At 35.2% G+C, this 13,154-nt stretch overlaps 3 protein-coding genes across 3 annotated transcripts; 2 read left to right on the forward strand and 1 right to left on the reverse strand.

Annotated features, from left to right (window-relative positions):
- Positions 1-2,256: 2,256 nt before the first annotated feature.
- LOC129572565 (putative nuclease HARBI1) lies at positions 2,257-3,042 on the forward strand. Its single transcript, XM_055452550.1, has one exon. It carries the CDS (start codon positions 2,257-2,259, stop codon positions 3,040-3,042), a length of 786 nt encoding a protein of 261 aa, XP_055308525.1.
- Positions 3,043-3,168: 126 nt separating this feature from the next.
- Positions 3,169-4,228, forward strand: LOC129572566 (uncharacterized). The gene is made up of 4 exons (XM_055452551.1): positions 3,169-3,201; positions 3,273-3,477; positions 3,555-3,705; positions 3,862-4,228. The coding sequence occupies exons 1-4, from the start codon at positions 3,169-3,171 to the stop codon at positions 4,226-4,228; spliced, it is 756 nt and encodes a 251-aa protein (XP_055308526.1).
- A 403-nt stretch (positions 4,229-4,631) lies between these two features.
- On the reverse strand, positions 4,632-5,989 carry LOC129572567 (uncharacterized). The gene is made up of 4 exons (XM_055452552.1): positions 5,630-5,989; positions 5,332-5,551; positions 5,036-5,270; positions 4,632-4,942 (listed from the first exon to the last, which is right to left on the reverse strand). The coding sequence occupies exons 1-4, from the start codon at positions 5,880-5,882 to the stop codon at positions 4,787-4,789; spliced, it is 864 nt and encodes a 287-aa protein (XP_055308527.1). The 5' UTR covers positions 5,883-5,989; the 3' UTR covers positions 4,632-4,786.
- Positions 5,990-13,154: the final 7,165 nt, after the last annotated feature.

Raw genomic sequence — 13,154 nt, forward strand, 5'->3', positions numbered from 1 at the left:
TTATCGACACATCGAAATTCGCGCTCCTTATCACTTAATTTTCTCTCTAAAGCCAAATCACAACCAAAACCACCATTAAAATGAATCATCATTCCAATGGACTTGAAAGTGTATCGAACATTTTTGCTTCAATTAAAGTGAAACACAATTTCTATAGTCCACAGATATTTTACGATTCACTTACAAGCGAACAGAATTTATGTTGCACTTTTAAAAATCAAGAATATTGTGTTACGGTTATCCATAAGTGGTTCAACTTTAGTCATTTTTATTCCCGACCATCAGAATATGTCTCTCTTCAACATTAATATGCTTTTCGATAAGTTCAATGTTCGACTTTGATGAAAAAACACAGAACGAATAATGATCCGCTTGAACGGCGCCATTAAAAAAAGTTTGCTCTCTGTGTGAATTGATTTGCCGAAATTGTTCATAATTTCTTCTTCACTGAATTTGTCATTCAGTTCGTCGATATTTTTCGGGTTATCAGGGAGAACACCGCGCTTTATGCGTTGAAGCGTACGTTCGTGCTTCGCAAAATCGATATCAATGTCTTGATGCCTGTAAAATGTTTTTTTTTATTGAGATTAGAATTCATTTTGATAAAAATTGACAATTGAAAAAAAAACACTTCACTTACTTTGTCATGACGTTTTTGTAAATATCGCGCACTTTTTTTTTGCCGGCTACAGCATTCAAGTCACTGCACATCTCCTTCATTTCGTTCAGTGCAAGCAAGCGCTTATAGCGGGTTTCACAGTCGTCGGTGTGATTATGCCCCTTGTCTCTATTTAATTTAATACACCGGCCATCATGAGTCAGTGTGATTCGCGATGTACAACTTTTTTTTATGCACCGGAAAATTTGGCCGCGAGCACCTTTTTCAAAATTGATTTTATATAGTTGCCGTTCTTCCAACACATAGAGAAAATTCCAATTTTTTCTTTCTCCTTTAACTTTTCTAAATTGTAGCACAGTGTGATCCATATTGGCCGATGAAAGAAAAAAAACTAATTCTCTCAGGTTTTTTTTCCGAAATCCAAACCGAGTCAATATTGGTTTGTGTGTGTGTGCCAACGACGCTCGGCTTTATATCGGTTGACTTAAATCCTTAAATCACACAAAAACATTCAAACAGCTGATCGAGAACGATTCGGTAAGAGAGAGAGATGCTGTCTTCTGTGTGCCTGTGTAATGTACATACACATAAGTACACACGAGACAACAATCGTTTCTTTCTTTTTCTTTATGTGCGGTTGTTTGGTGCAGTGACACAAATGAGCATGTAAGAGAGAGAGAGAGAGAGAGAGAGATGCTGTCTTCGGTGTGCCTGTGTAATGTGCATAAACACAAGTATACACGAGACAACAATCGTTCCTTTGTTTGGTGCGGTGACACGAATGAGCATGTAAATGCGACGTTCTATCTAAAGGAGTATTTTCCTAGGACAACGATTAAAATCGTTGAACGATTTATGATTTTTTAGCACGATTGCAATCGTTTTTCAATTTTCCTAAAATCGTACACATAAAAGTGCGTGCCATCTAGTAGCGAGTATAATTCACCAGTATGGTGAGCTATGCAGCAATACACAAGTTTTATCGGCTGTCACTCAGCCGATTAAAGTGACATAAGTGTGGTTATGTTTTCTGTTGCCGCTTCACTCGCAAGTCATCATAGGAGAGAAAAAAGCAAAGGTAAAAATATTTTCCATTGTTCCAAATTCTGTTTGTTGTATTGTGCATTTTCAAAATGAAGCGTCGATCGGATACATTTTTGAATTTATTTTTGATTTTTGATTTTGACGACGAGTTTCACCAAGAGATCATTCAAATTCTACCTAAAGTGAAGAGAAAAAAAACACATGAAATGATCAAGAATCGCGATGAGGAAGGAACCTTTTCAATTTTAATAAAAAAATATCTCTTAAGTGAAGATGATAAATTTATTGAGTATTTTCGCGTGAGTCCATATATTTTTAATAAAATACACGAAGACATTTGTGACCAAATACAATCAGTACCGTATAATCGTGTTCAGCATCCTATTTCTAGTGAACAAAAACTTTGTCTAGCCTTGAGGTATACTTTGTGTAAACTCAATTTTAATTGTCAACGATTTATTTGCACTTATTTTCCTTTCTTAAGATTTCTGGCCACTGGAGAATCTCATTCATCACTCGCGTTCTCATTTCGCATATCCCGGTCATGCATTAGCATGATAATTCGGAACGTGTTCGAAGCCATAAAAACAAAAATGATTTATTTACTCCAACCTCCAACTGAAGAAGATTACATAGCCATCAATGACGAATTTTACAAAAAGTGGAATTTTCCAAACGTTGTTGGTTGTATTGATGGCAAACACATTCGCATTAGATGTCCAAACCGATCTGGTTCCATTTATTACAATTATAAAGATTTTTTTTCAATAGTCCTAATGGCAGTTGTTGATGCCAACAGCAAATTCATTGCCATTGATGTAGGCAGTTTTGGAAGAGAGGGCGACTCCGGTATATTTTCTAGGTGTAATTTGGGAAAATCCATAAAAGAATCTTTTCTTCCAATCCCACCTCCGAAAAAATTGCCAGATACCGATGTTGTACTCCCTCATGTAATCTTGGGAGACGAAGCATTTCCACTTCTACCGAATCTCATGAAACCGTACCCACGGAGTCAAAGCCTAATTGATAGATCGAAGGCAATTTTTAATTACCGTCTATCACGTTCACGAAGAATAGTGGAAAATGCTTTTGGTATCCTGACTAGTCGATTCAGGATATTTTCCACTCCAATACATCTGAATGTGACCACCGTTGAAAATGTAGTAGTATCTGCGTGCATTCTCCATAACATTCTATCAGATGACAACAGACATACACAATCACAGTTGGATGCTGATCCTTCAGATTTGATATCCATCGAAGATTATGGAGAAATTGAAGGTGATTTTGGTGAACCGAAAGAAATCAGAGATAAATTCAAAGACTATTTCAATGGCACTGGTGCCGTTTCATGGCAAAACGAAACAATTCGCCTATGAAAACAAATGTAAGCTCAACACAAAATATTAGTTCAATTGAATTGAGTTGAGCACAAAATATCAAAATGCACAAACCATTTTATCTCTATTATCAAATATTAATTTATTTTGTTTTGTTCACAGAAAATGGAAACAGAAACGAACAGTAAATCATTGGACGTAAGCTTGATTTGATTTGATTTAGTTTAATTCGACTGATTTGAATGTTGGTTGTATTTTTATCTTTACAGAATGCAGATGCAATACAAAAACATACAAATGGGACAACACGTAAAACATACACCAAGCTTGATTTCTCCTTGGAAGAAGAGGAACAATTAATCGATTTCGTAAAATCCAACCCTCCATTGTACAATCCTCGAGACGAACGTTTTAAAAATAAAATGTTCCGAGATCGCCTGTGGGCAAAATTTGGGGAAACTATAAAAAAAACAGGTAATTTCTTCATTTTATCTAAATTTGAAATTGACATTGATTCATTTCATTTTTTTGTGTTTTTCCTATCGTTACAGGTCCAGAGTGCAATAAAAAATGGGTGAATATTCGTGACACATATAACAAGAACAAAGGGAAAAAACTAGGCACTGGAAGTGCAGCCCTTGCGAAGAAGAAACGCAACGATCTCTTGGCTTTTATCGACGAAATTGTAACCGTTAATAAAAAGTGAGTTTGAATTAAGTTTAACAAATAATGGTTTCTGACTAGTGAGAAGACTGAAAATACACAGAAAAAAACATGAAAATGATTAAAATATCCCATGTTTAACGGTCCAAAATAGCTTCTTTCCATCTAAAATCTAATTTGATATACATTTTTCAGAACCACAACAAATATCGCCGGCAAAGAAGACGAGAAAGAAAACGTCATTGACGACGACATTGGGTCTGATGAAGAATATTTTCCTCGAGTGAAAAGAAGACGAAGTTCTTCAAATAGCGATCATCTAAAGTTTATGGAAAACATTGCACAGACAATGAAGGAAAACAACACGAAAAGAAATGAAATACTCCAACATATGTTGACCGAACAAAAACCCCAATCAGAACTGGAATTGTTTTTTAGTTCGATTTGTAAAACCGTTGAAAAATTTTCCCCCATCGACCAAGTTCGGGTAAAGATGCAAATAAATCAAATGGTTAGCGAAACCGAACTCGCAATCCTTGAATGTACATGTACAACCAAATAACGAAAATTGACTGCAAAAAATTAATGATTGACCACAAATTGTGCCTAGAATCTGTTTGTATTTGAAGAACTGAATAAATTAAAATTGAAAAATTTATTCGTGGAACAAAATAAAATTTAATTGAGTTTGGAAATGTTTTTGTTTGGAAATTGAGTTTTTCTCCTTTGCATTGGAGACATAGAAGTAGTAATCAATTCAATGTTCGGCCAGAATGAACTTAAGATTTACTATATTCAACTCGTCACGAGGTGAAAACTTTTTCCTATGGGTTTCAATCAGAGTAGAAAAAAAAACAAAAAATGAAAACTGAAAAAAATGATCATTATCGAAATGGCGACAACATTTGGAATATCTTTATTTTGTTTGAAATTGAGAAGACTTTTATTCACAGCAGATTATTTTATGAAATTTTTAATCACAACTTCGCTTAACCAGTAATTTATCACTATGATTTTTTAGAAAGCTTTTCCATATTTTGATTACAGAAAGCGCAATTAATTGTTATCTTAAGTTCAAGTTGAAAACATTCTTGGTTTACATTTTGTTTTGTGCCATTTTCTAATAATCAAAACTCATATCAAAGTTGTTCAACGCTTCGATTTTGTCCTGAAGTTGGATTCGCTCGATTGATTCTTCGTATGTTAATTTGAATTTTCCCATGAAAATCAGAAGACACCATTCAGGAATCAACGCTTTCCAAATGAGGTTTTCGTGCTGGAAGAGAGAGAGATAGAGAAATATGAATACTTACTAGGATAGTAGAGTTTTAAATTAAAAATAAACAAACTATAGCAAAATCGAATTTACAATTGAAGTAATAGCCTTGGTTTCTCCTGTGAATTCTTGTCGCAATTTCTTGTACATGAAACACTGCTGATTGGGTGTCACGAGCTCATGTAAAATTAGCAAATAATTGAGATTTGTGTGTGATTCGATTTGTCGATCCGGGATTTTGGCGTATTTCGAGAAAATGTTAGACAGAATGTTCTCGCACTCTTGGAATGTGTCAATGATGTCGTCATTGTACATACTTTTCAAGTTGCTGAAAGGAAAAGAAAAAACATTAGGAAATGACAAATTATGAATATTTAAACCAAGCATACAGCACATCAACAGCTGCGAGATCTTCGTCCATTTGCTCCCATTCTTGCCTTAAGATACTTAATTTTACAGCTTCTGCATCTTGTTCCTTATCACAGTAGCCACGCAGTAATATTTCGTCGATTTCAGCGCTTGATTTTGGATTGGTCGCAAATTCAACATCTTTGACTCTTTTGTCCGAAGCTGTATGGGAGGCACTAGCCTTCTCACTTCTATCATCGACTACAGAAAGCAAATAAAATTTTAGTATTTTGTACAATGATCATAACACACATCGTTCAACAAATTTTATTACAATACCTTTGGGATCGCTTATGATTGGCACCACATTTGCGTTATTGCTTGTGAATTCCGATGATTTTCTGTTTTGAAGTTCCGTTATTGCTTGAAGAATTGCAATTTGCAAGAGTGGGCGTTTGACCGGTAATTCTGCTTCACGTAATTCGAACGGAATTATGTTGACCTTCGATAAAATTGACGTAGTTTCATCACCGAAAAACAGCACATTCATTCTTCTTCCGACAATAATACTGACGATCTTTGCGGGCCACATGGGGTATCCTTTCAACTTCGCCCACACTATATCATTTTCGTGATATTCATGATTTAGATTCTTATTGATTCGTTTGTAATTTGGTTTACTTTTACGATTTTTTGTGGCTGACATTTTCTGGCGAGGAATTTGTTCGAGGAAAACTTCGTGAGAACTTCTGATTCAATATAAACTAACACTTCACACTCTCTCAAGCAAAGAGCTTCATTTGAGGTTATGATTGCTGATGTGCAAATCATCGGCTGTATGACAGCCGACGAATCTGAGGTGAACTTTGTTGTGATGAATTCACCACAACATTTTTAACTCATAGTGAATGGTCATTTGTTATTGATTGTACTAAATTATTTTATATTTTTCAAATCAAAAAATAAATTATTAATTTTCTGTCATAGAACGATGTTTTTTCACACAACATGAAATATGAACATTCATTTATTTTATTATTATTATTTCATTATTTGTATGTAAATTGATGCGATGTCAAGAAATTGACATTGTTCTGAGGATCGAATTTTCTTCAGGTATTTCCAGAACAATTTCAACCTCTCGGATTGCTTTGATGAATTCGTGATTTTGTCTTGGAAGAAGTCTCCGAATTTCTTGATGAGATTCAACGAAAAGGTTTACATTGCATGTATCGACCGTCCCTTTCTGAGCCGTTCAAAAAAAAAAAACTTCTGTGCGTTTTCCTTTGACATTAATTACTTGTGCTGGCCAAGCGCAGTAAGTTCGCATTTTCGCCATCACAAGATCGTTAACACAAATGGGGCGAGATTGAAGTTGTGAGAATCGTGAGTGAATTACTGTCTGTCGTTGGTTGACTTTTGCTACTCTTCCGCGTTTGACCTAAAATATGAATAATGAATATAATTTAAACATTTCGTTTAAAATTGAACCCAATTGAATTGATAATTTCTTCGCTACTTACTGCGTGATGATTTTGTTTTTGTTGACTGGTTTCATGATGCTTTTCTGATGCTTCAGACGATGGACATGAATCGAGCTTTAATGCTATTTTTCGTGTTACTCTTCCCGCGATTTCCTGAAAAAACGTTTGACATTTTAATGAATTTAAATTTGCACTGAATGAAAAGCAAGACAAAATCGAAAAAGCACACACTCGCACTGAATTTGTTGCAATTTGAATGGAAAAACCAGCCGTGAATATTTACGAAGAGGGAAAAAACACTCGCAAAAATAAGATAATTAAGGCAGTAAAGGAGACAGAGAAAAAACTTGAAGTTTTGTTTGTTGTTACCATTGCTTCGATATTTAAGAAGAGAATATACTCACTCTATGGTTTTGATGGTGATCGGTTTGATTTTCGCATTCTCTCAGTGTGGAATTAGATTCTTCTGATGCTTTACCATTCTTTGATCGCATTGGCTGTGAGTTTGGCCTCCCTTGAACAACCTGGAATTAATTTAATTTATTTACTACACTATTAAGTTGAACAAATTTATTTTGAGTTACCTTTGATAGCCCATTGGTCATGCAAAATTGATCTGTATTTATCGAAACATTGATGTGGACTCCGTCGACTGAAGAATATGGCAACAAACTTTTTTCGTGCGATGATCCATTTAAAAAAATTTCACTTAAGATAATGCGATTTCCTTTGGAAATTATTTTCAGATTGATAGTGGGTTTTGGTCTTTTTCTTTCGGGCTTTTTTGTTACTTTCATTTTGTTCAGAAGGAATAAATTCTTTTTACGTCCAATCGTTCTGCGTCTATGTTAGGTTATGTGCGTTTTATCGGCCGATGACAAGCCGATGAATTTCACTTGCACTTTCACCTCGTGGTGAATTCAAAGTTAACCGTAGCCCTAACAATCTATGCAATTTTTCATAAGGCGCCTTCACTCGCATTAAATTTGTATTATGAATGTTGAAATGTGTACAGCGCCCTTCAATGTAAAACCAATACAAGTGGAGGATGGCACACGTTGTTACTTGTGCTGAACGATTAAGTTTATATCTCGAAGATAATTGTTTTTTGTTTGATATTATTTAAGTTAATTCAAAATAAAGCATTAAATTATATATATTAGTCGCAAAATAATATCGCTCTAGAACTAAACCCTACACATAACAAATACACACACCATATATGAAGTTCCATATGATAGCAGTGGAACGCGTACAAACGCATGAAAACGCATGCGCATATGTCAATTCTCTGCGCAGTGTTTTTGATTTCAAATCATTTGTTCAAACTGAATTTGTTTATAGTCGACATTCTGGGAATGTGAACCTTTTATCATGTATTGTTTTTTATATGATACTATCGACGTCTGCTAAACACAGCTTCCTGTTCTGAAAAATATATAATAATGTGTAGCTGAACAGTGAACACTTTTAAAAACGTCATTACATTTTATGTCGCTGGTTTTTTATTCTTCATTCGTTTTCCCTTGGGATTTGTCAATCATTGAAAACTCCATCATTTCAACGACAGTTTGATGTCAGTGGGGAACATATTTCGAGACAAGAAAATAAAATATGAGGAAATAATTACCGGAAAAAATGAATAAAATAGCAAATATTGAAAACATTAGAAAGAAAGCAGCAAGCAGCATAAATATCGGATAAATAATTGCATTATTACAACAGACGTCAACCGGGTTTTTACCAAGGTTATTGGAAATATGCTGCGTTTTCTCTCTCTATCGCTCCTAACTCGATCATGATTTCATTTGAGTTCAGTTTTCAAGTAAACGTTGAAATAATGCAGCCAGCGCCAGGTGATAATGAATAATTAAATAATTATTTATTTGAACTATTGTTTATATCAACTTTTTTTCATCTTCGTCTCTTTGTTTCATAATGACATCAAATTCATAAATTATAAAGTACTATTAAATTAAGACCTTTGTTGAACTCTTTGGAAATTTCTTGTTCATAATAAATTATTGGAAGGTACATATATTCAGTCTAATCATATAAAGCATATAGGAAGTCTATTAGTTTCTGTTTCAGTCAGATTGTCAAAATGAGATGGTATGTTTACACACAACGTCGCTTTGTTTCTTTGAGCATGTCGCATAAGACCCTGTGTTGTTCTGGTGTGTACAGTGCGTGGTTTTTCGTGGCCGTGTATTTGCCTGAAGCGTAGTGGTTGAGATGAGTGCGCAGCCCACGGTATGTCTTCATTTCGCCACAGATCGGGCAACGGAAATCTTTGTTCGGTGATTTTTCACAAAATTCGGTTTCATGGTCAACGAAGGTGCTCTTCTTATTCGTAATAAAGTCACAGTTGAAGCATTGATACATCGGAACTGGCCGAAAATATTGATGCGGAATCGCATATGTGTGGAAAACACGAACATGATCGAACGACATTTGTTGGCTTGTGGTAATGGCGGAAATTTTGGCTTCATTGATTGCTTCCTTCAATTGACCTATAGTTGATTCGCGTCGACCCAATCGTGCCTTCAACTTGGGAATTTGGCTTCTCTCGATCACCATCTCTTTCTTTAATCGTTTGATTTCACTGCGTTGCTCATCGTTTTGTTGCTTCTGCCGTTGGAACCGATTCTTGCGCTTTTCTTCCAGAGCATCAAATTTACCACGTATTAGTGCATTTCGGGTTTTGACCTCTTCCACGATGTTTGTGTACTTTGTCTTTTCCTTTGCGACCTCTTTTTCCAGTTCTTCAATACGGCCTTGTTTTTGACTGCAGATGGTGTGAGATTGATGCAACAGGTTCAGCCTTTGTTTTGATTCCTGTTGGAGTTGGTCGTATGTCTCCATCCATGTCAATTGCCAAGCCAGTCCATTTGTGTCGTCCATTTTTACCAAAACTTTTTCAAGTAGAATTCTTTTTTGATATTTCCAAAGAACAGTATTACTTTTAAGTTCGAACACACTTTTGTTGCAAATGAACGTGAGCTGCACTCGGCGCGAAACGAACATGAAATGTCAAATGAATTTGAAACTCACAATAGTTTGACATTTGAATTTTCATCGAGAATCAATCTACATTGTGACACACTCTGACATCTTTTGTAGAAAATTGTTGCTAGGAACTATCAGATGGGATCTTTTTGAATAATATTAAATCGTGGACGATAGTGTATTCGTCGACGATTGTCACTTCAATTTTCCTAGGATAACGATTAAAGGAAAATCGTACACGATTGCAATCGTTGTCCTAGGAAAATACTCCTTAAGACTGACGGACGGAAACAAAATCGTCAACCAATCTAAATAAAATGCGACACTTGGTATTAGATTGACTGTCGGTAAAAAAACGACGGTAAATCTAGGGAAAAATTGCTACAAAATATTAGATTGAACGTCGGATTTATATAAAAAAAGGCGACAGCAAATCTAATATTGATTGTCGTTATACTCATTGACAGTTACCCAATGTGATCATTTTTGGTATAAAATTATATTGTTTGAAAAAAAAAATTAGAGTTCATTGAACTGTTCTCTTTGTTGCATCATCATTTTTTATTGAATTTTTTAATGCAACTATCGCAGGCAACTATATCGGTTGATGTAACAAAGAGAGCAGTGCAAAAAATGCATGAATTTTTTTTATATGTAAGTCGTTGAGTTAGCGATGATCGTCTGCGTTGAATTCTTCCTGGCTGAATGGCACTTCGGTCTTGGCACACACCACCCGAAACATTAGCACCGCTCAAAACGATATTGGCTGGAGCACCAGAGACTAGTGAATGAAAAAGTCCAAAAGAACACATAAAATTAGTTTTGTTTAAATCAGTTTTAGCGATAGAATAATTACCAGTTGAATCAGAGGTAGAATTTTGATGAATGTCACCGACAAAAAAAACAACAATCAACTGGCGTCGATTCACCTCAGTGCGACAAACTGGACACTCTTTTTTACTGGAAAAAGGAAATTAAAATTATATTCACGTTATGAAAAAAAAGTCAAGTAAATTACAAATGAATTGCACGTCGAATGCAACCACTATGAAATACATGGCCACATGATGGGCTATTCAATTATTGGCCATCGAAAAGTTTTTGGGGGCAAATTGGACCCTCGGCTTTGTTGATGTTCATGTTGACTATAAACTGACTTTTTAGTTGAAATGTCAAGTGTATATAGCACTTTCCGCCATAAATCACAGTACTAACGCTATGCGTTAGGTGCCACTTGTCAATATTTGACACAGTGACAATCTAATAACGTTAAATTTGTTTCAGACAAAACATTGTGCAAACAAAATGCGTGCCAAAGTGAGAAATAGTGTGAAAGTTTTTAAAAAAGGTAAAAAAAAATTGAAAAATATCAGTTTGTGGTTTCAACAATTTTCATTGAATAATATTTAATGACAACGTGACTTTATTTTCTGTTATTTATTCAATTTCAATCAAAAACCCGCTCGGCTCGTCACGATGATTTTTGGTTGGAGGCTTACGGTTGCGTGCCAATTTCGATTGACACGCCAAATTTGGACAGTGAAGCCATCGCCCGGATTCGAAATGGATTGAAGAGGCCACAACGGACTGCGCCAAAACAACAACCCGTCACCCCCAGAAGTGGACGCCGTCGAAACGACAGCATGTTTTTGCCACCGGTGCCAATCCCCGTGCAAACCATTACCATCGAGTCAATGGACAACGATTGTACGTTATGACTTTTGATTTTTCTTTCTAAATTCATGATTTTAATTATTTTGTTTCATTCTATTTTTCAGTGCACCAGACAATTCTCCAAATTCGGAACGAACACAACTACTCAGCGAAACCATGAAAACACTTGTTGCCTGTGTCACATTTCAAATGTTAATAAATGAACGGTCATCGATCTCGATTTAAAAAAAATTGTTTTTTTTCTGTTGTCTGCTTGACATTTTTCCAATTCAAATACAGGCCAGTTGATCGATAGACATTAATGCAGAAGGTGATTATTTAAAATTTAGAAAAAAACTGAAGAAAAATAATGGAAGGTAATTTTTTTTCAAACAATTTAATTTAAAAAAAAAACGATTTGCAAAGTGAGTTTAGTTCAATGACCCAAAATATCAACAAGTAAAACCAAAGCAAACTGTGATTTTTTGTTTGATTTTCTTAAAATTGATCATCATGAAAAAAAAATCGTGTTCCTCTCAAAAGACCAAATACAATGAAACGAATAGGATTTTCTTGATTGAAAAATCGAATTAAATTGGGAATTAAATTGGGAAATAGATCATTCATTCATAAATTACCTGTGCTTTGCATCCATTTTGTATGGCCGGCGCTCCACTTACGAAAATCAAGCCAATCAATTTGGTGGTTCAATTCTAACCACTGTCAATCGGTCACTGCTCACTGTTCGGATGAAAAATTCGCAAAATAATTGTTTAATTGAAAAAAAAAATGCTGGCAATTACGACTAATGGCCATTTCGTTTAAATCTAAAATACTCACATGAATGGTGTTGCAATCACATTCTCCAAATATGAACAAAGTGAATCGATTCTATCGCGAAGCAATCGCTTCAAGCACACTCTGATCTTTGAGATAAAATGGGCCTCTTCAGTCTTTGGTTGGTGCAACTAATCACTCCCGCTTGCAGTTGACTTTCATTGTGATCACGTTTCCTAAGTGACATGTCCACTCTCAAGCTTTGCTCAGTCCAATTCACTAGCTCTGAAATGATATGCTGACTGTTTAAATCGAACAAATCCAACACACTCAATATTATAGCGACATCTATTATTAAAATAGCTTGTAGTAAACGCATTCATAGCATTTCACTGTAGTTGCGATGTTACCTATTAAATTCCCCTGTGGTATGTAGTTAACAAGTGTCAAACATGAATGTGTCAGTACTACAAGGGAACTTAATAGGAAACATCGCAACTACAGGGAAATGCTATAAATGCATTTACTACAAGCTATTTTAATAATAGATGTCGCTATAATATTGAGTGTGAACTGTATTAGGAGTGTGGTGTTATAAGTTTGTGCAAAATGACCGAATTATCAACCGAACAACTTTTCCGACTACAATTTAGTAGGCTCGACCGTATAATTCGATTCCAAGAAATTTTCCCGTTAACGCTTAAAACTCCATCAAGCTTAAATCAACGCCTCCGAGTCTTTGAGACTGAATACGCCGAGTTTCAAAAAACTCATGACGAAATCTCGATAAAATTTTCACCCAACGAACAAAATGAACCGACTTCGATGTCAGAAGTGCATTTAACTTGCATCGTCTGGCGGCACCTTTACTTTCTCTAAAAATATTTGGTCATTTTAATGTAATGCTACCAACTCCTTTTGGCTGAAATGCAGTACTATCT

Source organism: Sitodiplosis mosellana, unplaced genomic scaffold (assembly GCF_009176505.1).
Source record: "Sitodiplosis mosellana isolate CC-2019 unplaced genomic scaffold, AAFC_SMos_1.0 Smas_scaffold_5218, whole genome shotgun sequence".
Lineage (NCBI taxonomy): Eukaryota > Metazoa > Arthropoda > Insecta > Diptera > Cecidomyiidae > Sitodiplosis > Sitodiplosis mosellana.